At 44.5% G+C, this 15,060-nt stretch overlaps 1 protein-coding gene across 1 annotated transcript in view; it reads right to left on the reverse strand.

Moving 5' to 3' along the window:
• Positions 1 to 15,060, reverse strand: part of LOC308634241 ((E2-independent) E3 ubiquitin-conjugating enzyme FATS) — a gene marked incomplete at its 5' end in the record, with an annotated part of 217,664 nt that overhangs the window by 52,567 nt on the left and 150,037 nt on the right. The window contains one exon of the mRNA XM_081267968.1: positions 12,751 to 13,861. Coding sequence (XP_081124094.1) covers positions 12,751 to 13,861 — 1,111 coding nt within the window. The remainder of the gene's footprint in view (positions 1 to 12,750; positions 13,862 to 15,060) is intronic.

Consider the following 15,060-nt stretch of genomic DNA (forward strand, 5'->3'; position numbering starts at 1 on the left):
TTAAATGATGTGAACTTTAACTATGTCACATGTTTATGGAGAACTTAGGCCACTGATTTAGGACTTGATAAAAACTGTGAACAATGTTAGAAAAATCCTAACTGGGTCAGAGACACTTCTTAAACAAAGAATAGACACTGCACAATGAACTGGATATTCATATCTGCTCCCAGCCTGACCCAAAAGCTTGGATCCCAGTGTGGTGACACCAAAGAGCAGGTCCTGGGGGAGGTGACAGAGCCACAAGGGTGGAGGCCTCATGAAGAGGCACTGCATGCACCTCTACAGAAAATTAATAGTGTAAGACAATGCATCAAGCAATTTAATTAAAAAAATTCAAATGTACTAACTTAAAAAAAATGGCTGGCCAATGTTCAAAACTCTAATAGAAAATAAATTCATGAGATCAATTGTTTCCTGCAATATGGTGAGCCAGATAGCCCACTCTCTTGTGCTATGAAGCAATTAAAAACCTTGGAAATAAGCATCAAAACATTTTAAATATATGGCTCAGCTTGTAAGGAAGTAAGGAAGCCCTCAGAGGTTAAGAAGAAAACTGGAGAAGAATCCGGCTGCTGTGGGGGGCTACTGCTGATTTATGGGCACCTGGAGTTTGAGATTTAAGGTCAAACAGATGCTAAGAGACAAAGTCTGGGACTTGAAAATGTGGAAAGTCACACTGGAACCTTGTGCACACAGGCACAACTCACCCTCGGTTGGTCCTCCATCAGCTCCATGCCACAGCTTGCACAATCTGCAGACTATGCTCAACCCCAAGCTGAAAATTCAACCACAATGTGAGCACAGGAGACCCTTCTGTAGGCCCTGATCCTCAATCTAGAGAATATCCAGTGAGCATGGTCTGGGAATCACAGTGATGTACACATATTTTATGTGTGTGCATGTGTGTGTGCATGTGTGTGTGTGTGTGCATGTGTAAATTTTTATTGAGCTCATCATAGTCAAAGAATTGAAAAATGTGAAAGGTTAAGAGAAAGGAAAATAGAACGAGGAAGTATAAACATATCTACTTAGAGTCCTGGAGGGAGAAAACAGGAAATGAGGAAAGGAAAGAAAGAAATGTATAGGAAGTGTGCAGAGCGAATAGACACAGTAACCACTGTGTTCCAGAAACACAACAGACCTTGAACACAATAGAAAGAAACCCACATTTAACTACATCACAATGCCAAACACAAGGAACTCACACACTGCCCAAACAAAAGTATGAGGGTTAGCAACTAAGAGTTGCCTTCTCCATAGCAACAATGGAGGCCAAAGTCACCAGGATAAGATTTTCAAAGGACGGAGGGGAAATAACTCTCCACATAGAACAGCACACCGTGTCAGGGCCCCTTTCAAGAATGTGGAGAAATAAACGTGTTTTTAGAATCTCTATCTTCCCTCAGCCCTAAACCAATCGGAGATAGTTTATCACCCAAAGTCCCTCCATTTCATGAACCATGGAAAATCATCAAAAATGACATGTGAAATACATACTTCAGGGACATGGAAATCAGTAACTGATACTAGGAAATGAGACCTGTGTGCATAAAGGAGAAGAGAGCAAAGGTAATGGCAAGACGAGGTCACTCTACAGACCTGTGAAAGTGACCTTCAAATTGCAGGACTAAAAACAGAGAGGCAGGAAGGACGAAAGCACAAGAGGGCAGTAGTGCATCTGCTCCAGGGGACGAGAGTGACCGAGTTCCAAGACCAAACCACTGGAAGGATGAGCAGAAACGCTCAGGAACCTTGGGCTTTGCTAAGTTCACAAGTTCCAATTCCTGGCTGGTCACTCCAGTAATAGAAGAGCACAACTTCCAACGACCAGAGACAGAGAGTAGGATGAGGACAAACTGACTGGACACAAGGTGATTAGAGGGTGAGAAGACAAAGGGGCAAGACAACACAAACCTGACTAGCCCGACAGGAGCACGTTAGAATAACTAGGAAGGGCCTACATTTTCTACCTAAATAAGAATTGTTCATGAAAATTTCCCTCAAATAGTGGTGATCATCATCTTGCCCTATCAGATATTAAAGCTCATCATGAATATACAACAAAATGAAGTGATATGGATGAGTATATGCAGAAAATATTTCAAACTGAAGGAAAATTAAAATAATACATATCCAAAGTAGAAGGAAATTGAGCTTAAAATGATTATGTGAAAACACTTGCTGTGAGCATTTGATCCAAGCTTTTTCCCGAGAGGCTAAAAAAAATAAAATGTGGGGTCAGGACAAAGTAAATACAATGTAAATAAAATGCAAATTAAAAATTTAAAAGCAGAAATCAATATACAGGTTCAGTAGCCAAACACCAGACAGATCTTGGACCTTTATGGATTTTGGAATGTTTGCATATACAAAATAAAAAATATTAGAGAGGAGATCCGAGTCTAAACTCAAAATTCATTTATGTTTCACATATACCTTATAGGTACATAGTTGGAAGATAATTTTATACAGTATTTTAAATTTTTGCCAAAACAAAGGTTCACAGTGTGAGATTTTCCTCTTGCGTGTCATATTAATACTAAAAAATTTTCAGATTTGGAAAATTCTAGATTTTTAGTTTTTTTACTAAGGGATGATCAACCTCATGGTAAATTGACAAGATTAGAAAATATCAGTAAAACAAACTTGGGTTTGGGGGAAAATAATATCAATAAAATGGATAACCCACTAGTTAGAATGATAAGAATTAAAGAAAAGGCACTAACTACCAATAAATCAGAGGATATCACTGGAAATCCAAGGATCATAAGAAAATAGTGAAACAACTTTATGCCAACAATTCAAACAACTTTGATGAAATGGCAAATTCCTTGAAAGACACAAATTGTCAAAACAGACTTAAGAAATAGAAACCCTTACTGGTCACACTGCAAGAAAGGAGATTGAATTCATCATTAAAAACTTCCCCACAAAGAAAACTTCAGCCGAGAAACCTTCACTGTTGATTTCAACCAAATACTTTAGAAGCAAAACCACAAAATCTCTTTCAGAGTAAAAGGAGAAAATACTCCCCAATTCATTTTATAAAGCTGGTGTTTTCCTGGTACTCAAACCAAAAACATTTCAAAAGAAAACTGTAGACCAATATTTCTAACAGATAAAATGAAAAACAGATTTCTGGAAAATATTACTAAAGATGATCCAGTGATATATTTATTTTTTAAAAGTATAATATATTCTGATCATTTAACATAAAAATCAATGTAACTCCCTGTGTTCATAAAACAAACTAGAAAAAAAAACCCCTATTATTATCCCAATGGATGAATAAAAGGATTTGTCAATATTCAACACTCATGCACAACAAAAGCTCTCATCCAATTAGCAACAGAAACAATAACTATACAAAATGCAAACAACCTGCATAAAAACTGGACAAAGGACTTGAACAGATATTTCTCCAAAGATTTCAATGGCCAATAGGCACGTGAAAATGTTCAACATCTCTAGGGAATCACTAGGGAAATGGAAATCAAAACCACAATGAGACACCACTTCATACCAATTAGAATGGATATTATCAAAATACAAAATAAAGTGCTAGCGATGATGTGTGGAAAATGGGAACCTTTGTGGATTGCCAGTAAGGGTGTATGATCGTGCAGCTGCTGCGGAAAACAGCTTGACAGCTCCTCAAATCACTACCAACAAAATTAACCTGATTCACAATCCTGCCTCTGGGTATACAGCCCGGGAACTGAAAGCAATGATGTAAGGGTGTTGGTACACCGTGCAGACTGAGGATTCTTCACGATAGTCTAAGGTAAGAGCAAACCAGGTGTCAGCAGATGATGCAGAAATGCAACATGCAAGATACGTGGGACAGAGCATTGCCAGCCTACAAGGAAGGGAGTTGTGTCCTACTACAGTATGGACGAGCCTCGAGGGCAACATGCTAAGGTGGACTGCACGTGTCCAAAGGCCAGATGTTGTGTGATTCCACTTACATGAGGCACCTGGAGCAGGTGAATCCACAGGGACAGAAGGGGGAATGCTGGCTGACGGGGAATGGAAGCTAGTGTCTAAAGAGGACAGAGTTTCAGTTTTGAATCTACCTGCCTACATGTTTTTAGAATCTCCGTGGCCACTAAGAGGTAAGACAAAGGTGTTCCCTCTCATTACTTCTACTCATAGTCCACTGAGGTCTTACCTCATGCAAAAGGCAAGGGAAAAAGGTGGACATTATCAGGTGGAGAAAGAATAAATAAAACCCTAATCATGCATAATATTGTTATATCTAGACAATCCTAAGGAATCCACAAAAACACTGCTCTATTTAAGTGATTTTTAACAAAGTGGCAGAATTCAGGGTCACTATACAGAAATGGATTATATATACTATATATTGATTATATATGTATATAAATATTCAATCATAACATTGGAAATAAAATTTTTAAAAAGTTAATACCATTCATTCATAGTAACATTCAGAATGTAAATAAGGATAAATATTACAAAATGCATAAATGATCTCTACACTGAGAATCACAAAACATTTCTGAGAAACTGAATGTACACGCAATGATGCAAAAGAATTTCAAAAGCATTTGTCCAAGTGAAAGAAACCTTACAAAAGGGCGTGCCCACCTGGCTTCAATGTACAGGGATTCTTGAATAGTGACAGAAGGAAGTACCCCGGGGCTGGGAGAAGACTGACAGCAAAAGCGCCCCAAGTTTTTGGGGTGATTCTGTATCTCCCTGTGGTGTTGGTCACGTGACTATATGTATACAATCTGTGCACTTCAATGTAAGTAAATGATGTCTCCAAATAGCCTATACAAAAAGAGTACAGGACCAGACTGAGAGGGTATTTCAATATAAAATCAAAATTTGAGCAAGCGTAATGGCAGCCAGAGACTGTCCTTGCCTATCTCCTGCAGTGAAAAGACATGTCAAATGCCAAAAGCTCACAGATAAGGGAAGTTAAAGAGTCCCCCTAACTTTCAAATCACAGATGGGGAGCAGAGCAACTGTTTTTGATTCATATAATATTTAAATTGCATGAAAATTTCTACAAGGAAACGAATATGAGTCAGGGCAATCCTTAGGTAAGCAAGATTCAGTGGCACTGCCAGCCAGCACTGTCGCATTTCAGTGAGAGATGCTCTCACCAACGGTCCCACTGGCGAACCATTTAGGGACACTGACTCCAGCCATGCACCACGGATCTCAGCAAGAGCACTAGCAACAGGGTAGGCTAGCCAAGTCCTTCCCAGGGCTGTCAGGGGAGAGGCCACAGGAAAAAGACCAAGGCCATAAAGAATCTGAATGCCAGAAATTGCCTATGACTAAGGGCGAGGTGGCACCCTGGGCTGAATCCTGGCACGGAGGGCATCAGTGGGAACAGGGGTAAAATCTGAGCAGCGTCTGCAGTCACTGCAGAACCGGTTTCCCAGTTTAGATCAGTGGCTCTCAACGGGGCCCATGTTACTCCTAGAGCATCTGGCAATGTCTGGAGACCCTTCTGGCTGTACACCTCATGGGCTGGGAAAGTACGGCCAGCATCTACAGGTGGAGATGCCCTACAACCACAGGACAGCCCCATGCCAGGACCCAGCCGGCCCGAGTCTGCACAGTGCCCAGGGTGAGAGCATCTCAGTAGATGGACCATGGTTTAAAGGAGGTTCACAGGAGGGGGATCAGCGAGGCTGCTATGGGGACTCTCCGGGCTACCTTGGTGACTCTTCTGTTCATCCAAAAATTACTTCAAAATTTGAGGTTTTAAAACTTACCATGAACAACTTAAAAATGTAAATACAAAAAGAAATTGTTACATAAGTAAAAATACAAATAAAAAAGCTAAAGAAAAGTGGACAAAGAAAATAAAGGCAACTCACAAGAGAAGAAATGCAGATGTGAAATAAACACAGGAAGTTGAACCTCTGTGAAGAAGTGCAGACTAACATATCATAAATGCCGACTTTTACTCATCAGAATTGTCCAGAAATGTAAGCAAGGCCAGTACCCAGTGTTTGTGTATGTTTAGGGAAGCTGGTGTCTAGGTACAGACAGTACAACTCAGTGTCACTTGAAAATCTTCATTAAAAGGCCTGAAAGTTGTGCCTATCTTTTGATGAGAAATTCTAGGAATCTAGTTTTTAAAAATCAGATGAAATGCCCATATTTCTCCCCAAGGATGTTTATTAACACTCTGTTATAAAAATGTAAAAATGGAAATGATCTGTTTTAACAAGTAGTTTTAAAAAACATGTTTAGGAGACTGTGTGATGGGAACCTCTGTCACCACTAAATGACAAAGAGGGAAAGAGACACAGAGCAAACCAGGATGGTTTCCATGACCCCTTTTTTTGAAGAAAAAGAAAGGCACCAGGCATGGTAGCGCATGCCTGTTATAGCTTAGGAGGCTGAGGCAGGAGGATCACAAGCCAGCCTCGGCAATTTAGCAAGGCCTAAGCACTTAGTGAGACCCTGTCTCTAAAGAAAATATAAATTTTTATATTTCTTAGTGATTAAGAGCCCCTGGGTTCAATCTGAAGAAAGAAAAGAAAGAAAGAAATAAAGAAAGAAAGAGAGAGAGAGAGAGAGAGAGAGAGAGAGAGAGAGAGAGAGAAAGAGAGAAGGGAGGGAGGGAGGGAAGGAAGGAAGTAGGTAGGTAGGTAGGTGGCAGGCTTACGGGCAGGGAGGGAGGGGGGAAGGGAGGGGAAGGGAGGAAGGGAAAATATAAGAAGCCAACTGGTGAAGGTATAGTAAATATTAGTGACATTTCCCTGAGAGTTATAGTTAATTATCACTTTTATCTTTTTACTTAATTATATTTTAATTTCTACAAAGCACATGGTTTACTTTTTCAATAAGGAAAAACAAAGAATGATAAAAGTGAAGAAATTAAGGAAGAAACCGATTCCATTTAAACCTGCTTCTTCAGGGGTGACGTTGAGCTTGACAGCCCAGCAGGCTTTGGGGCTGAGACGCTCCTGATGGGTTTTGACAGAGTTAAACCCGCAGCAGGAATTCTCCCTGATACCTAGGCAGCCAGAGCGGCCCTCCCAGACCTCACACTCGGGGTCTGCTCCACTGTTCACAGTGGCTCTATTTCTGCACTGAAATGGTCACTTGGTCTCGGGTGGCCCAGGAGAGGACGCCAGAGAAACTCGAAGCCTCTTTTCACCGTCTACATAGGCCACCTGATCAAACCTAAATACATTCCACCACAGGCAAAAGCGAGTGAGCTTCTATCTCCCTCACACTCCAGAGCATCAGTGTTGAACACACCCCTGAGGCGCCGTCCACTTTACCTGCAGTGACACACGCGTGTATCTACAACCGACAGGAGAAACAGACCCATCAGTGGTCACAACACGAAAAATGTTTCTGCATTTAACAAACTACTCTGAAAACCCAGTTTAAGATGAATTCACGAGCCCCTCTGCCATCTCCATTCTTCGCTTGTTCTCCACAGACATTAACACAAAAGAAAGTCATTTAAGATTATTGAGGGGGAAGAAAAAAAAAAGCAAGCCAAAGGAATCAAACACACCATCCACATCTCGCATGCTTTCCTAGTTCCTGAGTCATCTGTGCCTTGAATACTTTCCCTTACAGAATTCATCACGTACCACCACTTCCTCTTCCCAAGACTGTGTCTGAACTGACTTCCTGTAGACAGGGAGAGGATCCTCTGGAGAAATGCTGATTACAAAACAGTATTGGGTCTCCATTAAAAGCTCCAGCTGGGGCTGGGGTTGTGGCTCAATGGTAGAGCACTCACCTAGAACATGCAAGGCCCTCGGTTCGAGCCTGAGCACCACATAAAAATAAAATAAAGGTACTGTGTCCACTACAAAAATATATATATATATTAAGAAGAAGCAGCAGCAGCAGCAGCAGCAGCTCAAACTGCCCATGGCTGCTCGTGGGAATTGCCTGGTAAAGGACACGGTGGATTGAAACTCACATGGGCCCCAAACCTATGGTGCTTCCTCTAGGCTACCCTGATTTCCACTGACTCTGTATAAATGGTCGCTCTGCAGTTACCTATATTAACAGATCAAACTGTTGAATCAGGACTTGAATTTACTTCTCTTCATCTATCTCGCCAACAATGGCTTTCTCCAAACCACTGGAGAGACACAGAGAGGGTTACTCAGAAAAAAAGGGGGAGGCCCTGTCTCCAGAGAGCTCATTGGGATGGTTTTAAGTCTTTATGTACTTTAGACTCTAGGGAAGGATCTAAAAGCATATTTATGATCCTGGGGGAAATGCCCCAATGTCATTAAGACTTAGCATGAGTTAAATAAATAAAATTTTCAAAAAAAAAAAACCTTTCAAAATATTTTTGCAACATTGCGCACATGTTTTTTTTTCTTCTCTATTATTACAGTTGGCCACCTGCAGGATAATAAAGTTGTTTCATGACAATCCTTGATTATTCTGGTTGAGTTTCTGAGGGGAAACAATATTTTGAGAGTTTGGCCTTTGGCTTTCAAACCCAGTGAGGCATCTCCAGTTCCCCCTTGACTTCACAGCCGCCCTCTTCAGGGGGACTCTCACACGGCTCCCACCTCCCTTGCCAGAGAGGCTGTGGGTGTGAGCACCAAGACAGGTGGTCTGACGAAGAAGAGACGGAGAGCTCAGGTGTCCCCAGTGTCACATCAGGGACTCTGTTGGGTCATCAGTGTGACCTGTCATCTGGCACCCACGTCCTAAGCACCTTCTCCGAGCTCTGTGGCACTCGTCAGGGTGTGAAGAGGCCATTGCCAATGACTCCAACCTGCCTCTGCCCTCTGGGAACACAGAGCCTGGAGAGGAGAAAGGACTTCACGGAACAGCAACTGCAACTCAGGAAGGGGCTGTGACCCACCAGTGGGCACGTCTGGGGTTCGCCTCGGCACTGCGGCACTGCAGCACCAGAGGCCAGCCCGACGCCTGGTAACACGGCTGACCCAACAAATGTCAGGTGAGCGAGGAAAGGTTGTCCAGGTGGGACTCTGGACTGGAGCTAGCAGTAGGTGCCAGGCGGAGCATGGGCCCCATCCTTTTAGTGACAATGACAAGTGGCATTAGTAGCAGCAGTGGCTGATCTTGTGGCTGTCAGGAAGAGGCAGGAGACTGGATGCCAAGGTGGAAACAGGAGGCATCTACATTTAGGAGACAGGAAAAGAATCAGAGAGAACCAGGAAGGCGCTGGCCAGAAGTGGTGGGAGACCCTGGGGTAAAAGGGATGGGAGGCTCAGGACAGAGAGTTCCCCCTTCAACTTGAGCTTGGCTCCTTCACCACATCCTGAGAATCACCCTAAAAATCTGGCTCATCTGACAGCTACCATGGCAGAAAAATCACAGCCCCTCGCCACCGTGTGTGTGTGTGTGTGTGTGTGTGTGTGTGTGTGTGTGTAAACAGACTACAAGAGAAGAATCTAAGACGTAAGAGGTCAACTGGCCCACCTCTCTTACTCCACAGAGGAACAAACAGAGGCTTCACAGGCAAGTGGCTGCCCAGCAGTGCCTGGAGAAGTGGCCTTCAGCAGGGGTGCATGCTTTTTCTGAAAAAGCCCATGCAGTAAATGTTTGGGGCTTTGTGGGCAGACCATCTGGGTCAGTATTGCTTATCCCCTAGAGCAGTCAGAGAACAGAATTCCAGCTGGGAAGGATTTCTAAGTGGATAAATCTTGACTGCTTCAAAGGACTTATTACATTTTATAAAAAATTCACTTGTAGCTCACTGGCCACCAAATACTGGTACTCCATGTGTCCCTGAGCACTCTTCAAACACCCCCTTCCATGGTGACAGTGGCGCTGGGCCCACCCTCTGGAGTCACCAACATCCTGACCACTCTGTGCAGGGTTCCCAAAGACAGGGCCCGGTAGGGGCCAGACACACACAGCTCAGCACTTGACAGACATGTGGATTTGGGCAAATCATCTGCTCTTTGAGGCTCATTTGTCTCTTCTGCAAAATAGGGATGATTATCCTCCCTTTACAGAATGGTTTGAATGAGTCAAAGCCACGGATGGAGCCCAGGGCTGGCACCTAGGGTTGTCACAACATATGCTGTGCTTATGCCTAAGATGGTGATGATGCAGCAGTGACAATAATGATGATAAGATGTTCCCTTACTTTCAAGGCAGAGATTGCACAAGGCCCACCTCCACGTGCCAGCAGGATGCTCATAGCACCTAGGGGATGAGCAGAGAGAACTAATTCCTAAACCTCAGGGCCAGAAGAGAACGGTCCCCAGGTGTCCAGTGGAACCACAGGGCTGTCTGCATGGCACAAACCCTGGGGAGTGTCTCAGTCCCCCTAATCATGGCAGTCTTCTGGGTGCATGTCCTGGAGACTCATCAAGACACACTCTGCAAGACTTTCTGCCCAGTGCCATGATGATGAGAAATAAAATTGCCCAGCCTGTTGGTAGAATCTCCCAGGTGGTACCAATGAAGCAGCTGAATGCCAATTACCAGGGTCGAGAAAAGGCCCTGCTCAGGGGATGTTTTCAATCCTTCAGATAAAAAGAATCAGATTCAGTGACTATGAAGTACGAAGATGGCTAATAACATGTGTCACCACGGGAGGCCGTCAAGGATGCCTGGGACGAAATTCTGGTTTCAGGAAGGAAAATACAAATAGTTCCTCTGAGCTTTAATGAGCTTGGCCAGGGTCCGAAAGCACTTGCATCAAGGCTAAAAAGCGTTAAGACTTAAGGTCAGCACACTAGCCCAGGAAACACTGTGTAGGTCAGGCCGGACAGACGGTGGTCTTCAGAGTCACAAGTTGTGCTGGTAACTTTCAAGCAAGAATTCTACAGTGTGGACCAAGTTCTTTTTTTGTCCTCTGAGAAAATAAGTTTCTGAGTGAGAACATTCTCAAACTCAAGGGTGCCTATGTGGGTGTGTGCACACTTTTGTTAGGTGTTGGGGGCACGTGTCCCAGTGGAGGGCCCCAAGACTCTGTAGCTTTGGACATTATGAAGGAGGGGCCCGGAGGCACATGGGGTCTCTTCCCCTCAGAGTTGCCACCTCCAGCAAATAGAACAGAGATTCTTTAAGCTCAAAGATCTTCAAGAACACACAGCCCACCTCCTGCTCTTGTTACCCAGGGAGTAAGTACTGCTGGTCCAGCCCACTGAGCCAGGAAACGGGAGACTGACAACTCTCAAAGAAGGAACCCACGGCTCCCCTGGCCTCTGTGAATCTTTCCTTACATGGCAGAATGAGGCCACACAATTTAGAGCCATTCAAGTGCCCCCAGAAGTGAATCTTCAGAATATGCAGTTATTCTGAGAGATGTCGGTCCACAGGAAACAGAGTTAACTCACACGATTTGCTAAGAAAACCTCCTGGAGAAACAGCCATTTCACAAAGTCACGATCAAAACCTCTGCACCAAAGCCAGAAATAAGTGGGGGATTGTCTCTGCTCTTGTTCCACTGCCCTGAGATGAATGCTGGAGATCTGGCTCTGGTTATTTTTAAAGATCCTTTGGTGAAAAGTGCTATAAATCTAAATTATTATTTCCCATCATGAGACACACTACCGAGACAAGGATGTGCTTCCACCGGGGCAGCATGTGACGGTGCAGGTTGTCTATTTCTGGAATCTTCATCAATAAGGAAGATGAAGTGCTTAGCACGAGCAATTTCTTTAAATACTAAAGTGGGTTTATCTTTGGAACATGGACGGTGGCATGTGTTCTCCTTCTTGTGGTAAGTCTGTAAGACTCAGAGGCATTTCAACGGTTTAATCGATCTGAAAGCCATGTCAAAATTGCTTTTAAAAATCTCTGAGCATTCAATATATACACACTTGTTAAAATTAATTACATCATTTAACATTTCTACACACATTATAGTTCTAAATGTTTTACAGTCTTTTTTTATTAATTAATAAAGCTTTAATGGACAGAATTTGCACCATAAAATTATTATGCATATGCTGCGTTTTTAATTTTACTATCTTTAAATAGTTCCCCAAGTGGAAAGTCACTAATTCATAAACCAGTCTCTCTCTCTCTCAAGAAGTAAAGCTGAAAATCAGAAGTTTGCATACAGAGAGAAAGAAATCTGGCCAATTTCCTTCAAAATAGACTTGCTTCTTCCCTTGATCTCCCAAAGAAAGGGGAAGGGTCTCAGGGAAGTTCGCCTCAAGCATCCTGCCTGGCCTTGGAAACAGCAATGAATCCAGCCAAGTTACCCAGAAGATGCACCTGGGACTGAAATTGCTTTTGCTGCTGTTTGGCAAGGAGATTCTCTGGCTTCCTCATTTAGAAAATGTCCCATAGTTAACACACACACATACAAACACACTCCATCATGGGGCTTTGTGGTCTGGGTTTTTATGATATTTATGAAGTTAATTCATAAATATCAACTATGTAATGGAACAGTAAAAAGTGCAGAATTCTAGACACTCCCAAATATGCAGGTGTTTAACTCCAGAGAATAAAACATCTGGGCGTGGATGGTATTTTATTCTTTTCTCCTTACTTTGGAAGGTGGAGCAGGCATGGTCTGAATTAGCTTCCTTTGGGGGCCCTCCCTATTCTTTGCATGTATCCTGGCACTATTGTTAGCAACAAGAATTTGAGGAGAGGTGTCTCATATCTATAAAAGTCTCATCTAAAAAAAACCCTATACTCTTAGATGTCAAAGATGAGCTGTATCAGTTGCCACCTTGGTGCAGAGCGGTCAAAGCCAATCCTACTGCAAAACACAAAAAAGACAAGGGCGTTCATACCCCAGGCTCTCCTGCAGAGGGCAGCACCACTCACCTGCCTTGTAACTCCAGCCAGGAATGTGAATGGCCAGTTGCTCCGCGTGACTGCTGGTGCAAGGAGCTGCGTGGTCCTCTTTCCCTTTTCTCACAGTGTCCAGGTTAGTCCCAACATCCGCAAGTTCTATATTTTCCGAGAGAGGAGAGCTACTCCAAGGACATGCGCCAGTCCCCAGGTGCACCGGCCCCAACGATAGATTTTCCTTGGAGTGACTTTCTTGTAAAGCTGGGCTCCAGTGTGGGCTTTGGAGGTTTCCCTCTGCGAGCTCCTGCCTCAGGCCGCTGCTCATTGGCTCTCCGTTAGCTGGGCCGTCTACTCCATCTGCTGTTAACCCGTGGGAACTACAACGTAGGTTGAGTGACAGGACGGATCTGTGCACTTTGGGGCTTGCAATTTGAGGTTGCTCAACAGGGACAGACAGAGACTTGTCCAGGTAGTAGATGGAATTCTGACACTGCCGAGACATCTGGAGGTGGACACAGGAACTGAATGCCAGGGGGGTCTTTCCCGATGGCGGAGGGTCGGCAGAAAACCCGCTCTCTTTGTGGTCTACGTGGGTGACCCAGTACTCGTTTCCCGCACACAGCCCGGCACGGGCCTCGGGAACCTTCAGCCTCATCACCGAGCCGTTTCTGGGGCACTCTGCGCAGTCAAAAGGTCCGTGGTGCTGATGTGGCTGGGCACCGTCAGTCACCGCCGATGGGACCCCGAGCAGAGCATCCTCGGCCCTGCACCTGGGACACGGCGACTCCCCAACAGTGCCCCACACCAGGGCACTGGCTGCTGGGCGAACACGCCGGGCGGTGATGGTGATGGATGCAAACCCCTTGCGGAGGCCTGGGTCGGCAGTGGGCAGCAGTTCAGCTTCGGATCCTCGCTCGTCTGACCGTCTATGGACCCCCAGCTTGCCGGGCAGTAACGCTAAGGCCCTGTGGATGCTGACTCTGCTGCGGTTCGTGGACGCTGGCTTGGTGGGACATGCTTGAGGTTGAGCGATCGCACATGGCAGGGGTAAGGCGGCCCTGGGTTCTCTTGGTTTATTCTCATCAATCAGCTGCGAAATTACTATGGATGAAATCATTCTTGAGTTTTGCGATGTCAGAGCCTCCTGCAAATAGAAAAAGACCCCAATTGTTCAAGTAGTTCATTGTAATTCAGACAGGACTCTCCAGGGCCACGGCTCCGGTTCTCACCCACAGAATCTCACTGCACACTGTGCCCTGTCTGAGCGCTTGGGAGGGTGGGAAACCCAGATCTGTTTACAAAAAAGCTACATATTCTGCCAACACTAGCCTGATGTGGCTTGGTTTTCTCAGAGGGGTGTCTTAGTTTATTTAAGCGTGAACTCTGTCAGTGGAGATGGTGAGATTTTGAGAGTCAACTCTACCAGACCCAAGAATCTCCAGATCGGAATTAACAGATTCAGTGAGGAGGGAAGACCAAATTCTGGAGTTGGGCTGTGTGGGACTTGGGGTGCGGGTTTTGAGGGTGATGGGTCAGCACTGAGGCATGGAAACTGCAAGAGAGGTTACAGGGAGCTCCTGCCCACCTCCATCTCTCGCACTGTCTTCCACCTTTGCTGGTTTAGACACTAACAGTCTCTCCCTGCTGCTTGGAATCACAGGTGCCTGAATGCAGACAGAAGATGGAAAGCAAATGACCAAGCCCTGACAACTGCCCAGACCAACACTGTGATAATCAGGTGATTTCACTTATCAGAGAGAGGAGAGCTACTCCAAGGACATGTGCCAGTCCCCAGGTACACCCGCCCCAACGATAGATTTTCCTTGGAGTGACTTTCTTGTAAAGATGGGTTCCAGTGTGGGCTTTGGAGGTCCGGATTTCCCTTTGCGAGCTCCGGCCTCAGACCTCTGCTCATTGGCTCTCTGTTTACTGACGTTTTGCATTTCAACATAAGCATGGGTTTTTGTCCACTGTTTTAAAATGATCACGGCATTTCATGCTTTCTACTCAGCACATTGGAAGTCCTAACAATAAGTCACTGTTGTGTACAAAACTAGGTGCTGTGATTTTGTGTGTGTGTGCATGCGTATGCATGCCATGATTTTTTTAAAAGAGAGTGAGAGAGAGAGAGAGAATTTTTTAAAATATTTATTTATTTTTTTAGTTTTCAGCAGACACAACATCTCTGTTTGTGGCGCTGAGGATCGAACCCGGGCCGCACACATGCCAGGCAAGTGCGCTACCGCTTGAGCCACATCCCCAGCCCAACATGCCATGATTTTTAACAAAGCACCTAAGCAGGCTGAGATCAGGAAGAAGCATCTCTTCTGTCCTCATTTGGTT

Source organism: Spermophilus citellus (genome assembly GCF_964194105.1).
Source record: "Spermophilus citellus genome assembly, chromosome: 15".
Classification (NCBI taxonomy): domain Eukaryota; kingdom Metazoa; phylum Chordata; class Mammalia; order Rodentia; family Sciuridae; genus Spermophilus; species Spermophilus citellus.